The 2,623-nt window shown below is 59.7% G+C and overlaps 1 protein-coding gene across 1 annotated transcript in view; it reads right to left on the bottom strand.

Annotated features, from left to right (window-relative positions):
- Positions 1-122: 122 nt before the first annotated feature.
- The window catches only part of NCF1 (neutrophil cytosolic factor 1), a 15,006-nt gene continuing 12,505 nt past the window's right edge, over positions 123-2,623 (bottom strand). The window contains 3 exon segments of the mRNA XM_045284757.1: positions 123-321; positions 719-826; positions 1,996-2,113. Coding sequence (XP_045140692.1) covers positions 123-321; positions 719-826; positions 1,996-2,113 — 425 coding nt within the window.

Raw genomic sequence — 2,623 nt, 5'->3', positions numbered from 1 at the left:
GGAAAACTCCAGCCCCCTGTCGCCCTAGACGGCCCCTTTCTCCGTCGGCACTTAGGCCCCGCCCCTAGGACCTGACTCCGCCCTTGGGCCCACAGCGCGGCTGGGCGGTCTAGGCCCCGCCCCTATCGGTCCGGCTCCGCCCCCGAGCCCCGCCCCCGCCAGGGCCAGCACTCACTCAGCGGGGACCCAGCGCTCTGGGGTTCCGGCCGCGCCTGGGGGCGGCGCTGCTGCAAAAATCGAATGCTGTTGCGGCGGTAGGAGTCCTGGCTGAGGCGCTTCCGAGACCGCGGGTGGATGCTGTGTGCGTTGCGAATGGAGGATCTGGACCGGGCAGGACAGAGGTCAGTCAGAGCCCCGGCCACCCCCTGCGCCTCGCATCTGCACTCCCGGACTCAGATGGCCTCTCCTGGGGCCCAAAGGCTGGCTCGAGATAGTGGGGAGCAGTAGGGGGAGGGGATAGCGACGCGGACCCCGGCTCTGCCCCTGCTGGCCACAGCTCCCCCTCCCACCGCCGTCCCTCTCCAGCCCTTAGGACTTCTCCGCTCATCCGGACCACTGGCCCCCTGCCTGCCTTCTGCCTTGGAGGGCACGTCCAGCCGCTGGATCTGATGAGAGTCCTGCCAGGCTGGCAGCCCCAGCAGGTCTTCCTGGGCCAGGCCCTGCAGATCCCGTCCAGACCCGCCTGTTCAGACCCGCCTGCCCCGGGACCCTACTTCACCTGCGGGGCGGCGCGCCTCGCTTCTTGATCTCCCGTCCGGCCTGGGCCAGGTCCTGCCCGGACTTTTGCAGGTATATGGACGGGAAGTACCCTGTGGTGTCCTCTTTCCTGCAAACACGACATCCCTTGAGCCCTAGCCAGCAGTCTCTGGGTGCTCAGAGGGCCTGGGCAGTGCCCAGGGTGGGGGTTCCGCCTACCACAACAGACTGCCCTTCTTCCTCAGCTTCTTTTTTTGTACAACGTAGGACCTCCCAGATCAAAATGTTCCTCCTCTTCCTTTCAAAACGGCATCCAGGGAAAAATCCCGATCTCCCCAGAGGCCATGTTTGTCAAAAAGTATCTGCGAGGTTATGATTGTCAGGGTATTTTTCTTCCCGGTCATGGCGTTCTGTGTCAAAAGGAATGTCTGTGTACCTTCAAGTCACCATGTTCGTCTCCTACATTTTTTTCCAAAAGTTCTTTTAGGATTTGGTATTATACTTAGTAAAACCTGTAATCCTATTCCAAATGAATGTTTGTGGATGGTGTGAGGTTGGGGGGGTGGTGTCTCGACTCGCTCCCCGCCCCCCATCTGGATAGCCACCCCGTTTGTGGGAGATTTTTCTTTTCCATTCTTCATAGCATATCTGGAGATCTATTTATTTATATATCTTTCTTTTACCTAATATCAACTAGACACCGAATTCTTGCTCATGAGAGAATGACAAACTGATTCTCAGGGGTGCATGCGAGGCGTTAACTGGAGGCCAGAAACAGGGCGTCAAAATGCCCTAAAGCTGAATGCCCCGACAGCTTGGCCCCATCCTGGGGACCTGTTTGTGGAGCCTTGGACAGGGCCTCGGGTCCAGAGCCCTGTGCCAACCAGCAAGGACCTTGGCTGGTGGCAGGAGGGGACGTGGCAAGTCCTCTATCTGGGATTCTGTCTTTCCTCGAACCAAGAAAACGATCATCCTGAGTATTCCTAACGTCTGCCAGAGCAATAAACCAGTGGACGGTGTGCCTCTGCCTGCTACTGGAGGCGGGAATCGATCCATCATTGAGCTGGGTGCGCAGGGCAGGAATAAGAAGAGATGGACTAGCCAGGGAACAAACCCCAAAGGTGCAAAGGAAAGAGGGACATCTTCTGACAAGGATATCCAAGCAAGGGGGGCTACTACTATCTGGGGGAGATGGGGGGAGCCAGGCTTAGAGAAGGGCAGTGGCTTGCTGAGTCATGCAGCCGAGTGAATCTAGAGTTTGGGGCTGGCTCTCAGTGGGGCGTGGGGAGGATCTCCTACCTGACCACCCACCAGCCATCCAGAAGCTTGTGAATGACCTCGATGGTCTCCCCCTCATCCAGAGACACCTCGTCTTCCTCCACAGCGGTGTAGGCTTTGACAGTGACATAGAGCTCACCTGGTCCAGGGACAGGAGATTAGGGGTGGGGGGGAAGCCATCTCACCTGGGTCCAAGACCCACATCGTGTCCCCAAAACTCAGTGCTGTAAATCCTAATCGGGTGGGGAGGCCTGGGGTTCCGCTGGGCACCGGGTCTTGTGTAAACAGCTTCTTGGCCAAGATCAGGCAGAGTGCAAAGGGCCAGGGTGGCTCTGGGACTTCCCCCAGCCTAGCGCCAGGCCTGGGCTGACCCTACAAACATCCCCAAAGACAGATGACACAGACTAGCAACTTTTATTCAGCAGGTGGGGCAGGGCCCTGGGGCGTGTTATCTACAGGAGGGGCCCTGGGGGGCCAGGAGCCGGAGGAGGGGCGGCGTCCCTTCAGACGGCCGGCGCCAGCTTCCGCTTGGTGCTGTCGCTACAGCGGTGCAGGATGAGGTCCGCGCTGGGCCGCGGGGGGACCGCCGGCTGCGGCTTAGCTCGCTCCTGGGAAGGACGCTCCTCTGCGGACAGACGGGGCGGACGTG

The sequence above is a fragment of the Echinops telfairi genome, unplaced genomic scaffold, assembly GCF_000313985.2.
Source record: "Echinops telfairi isolate 266 unplaced genomic scaffold, ASM31398v2 ScPeMD7_5;HRSCAF=22, whole genome shotgun sequence".
NCBI classification, from domain to species: Eukaryota; Metazoa; Chordata; class Mammalia; order Afrosoricida; family Tenrecidae; genus Echinops; species Echinops telfairi.
Note: the sequence above shows the minus strand (reverse complement) of the source record. Positions and strands in the feature narration are given on the sequence as shown.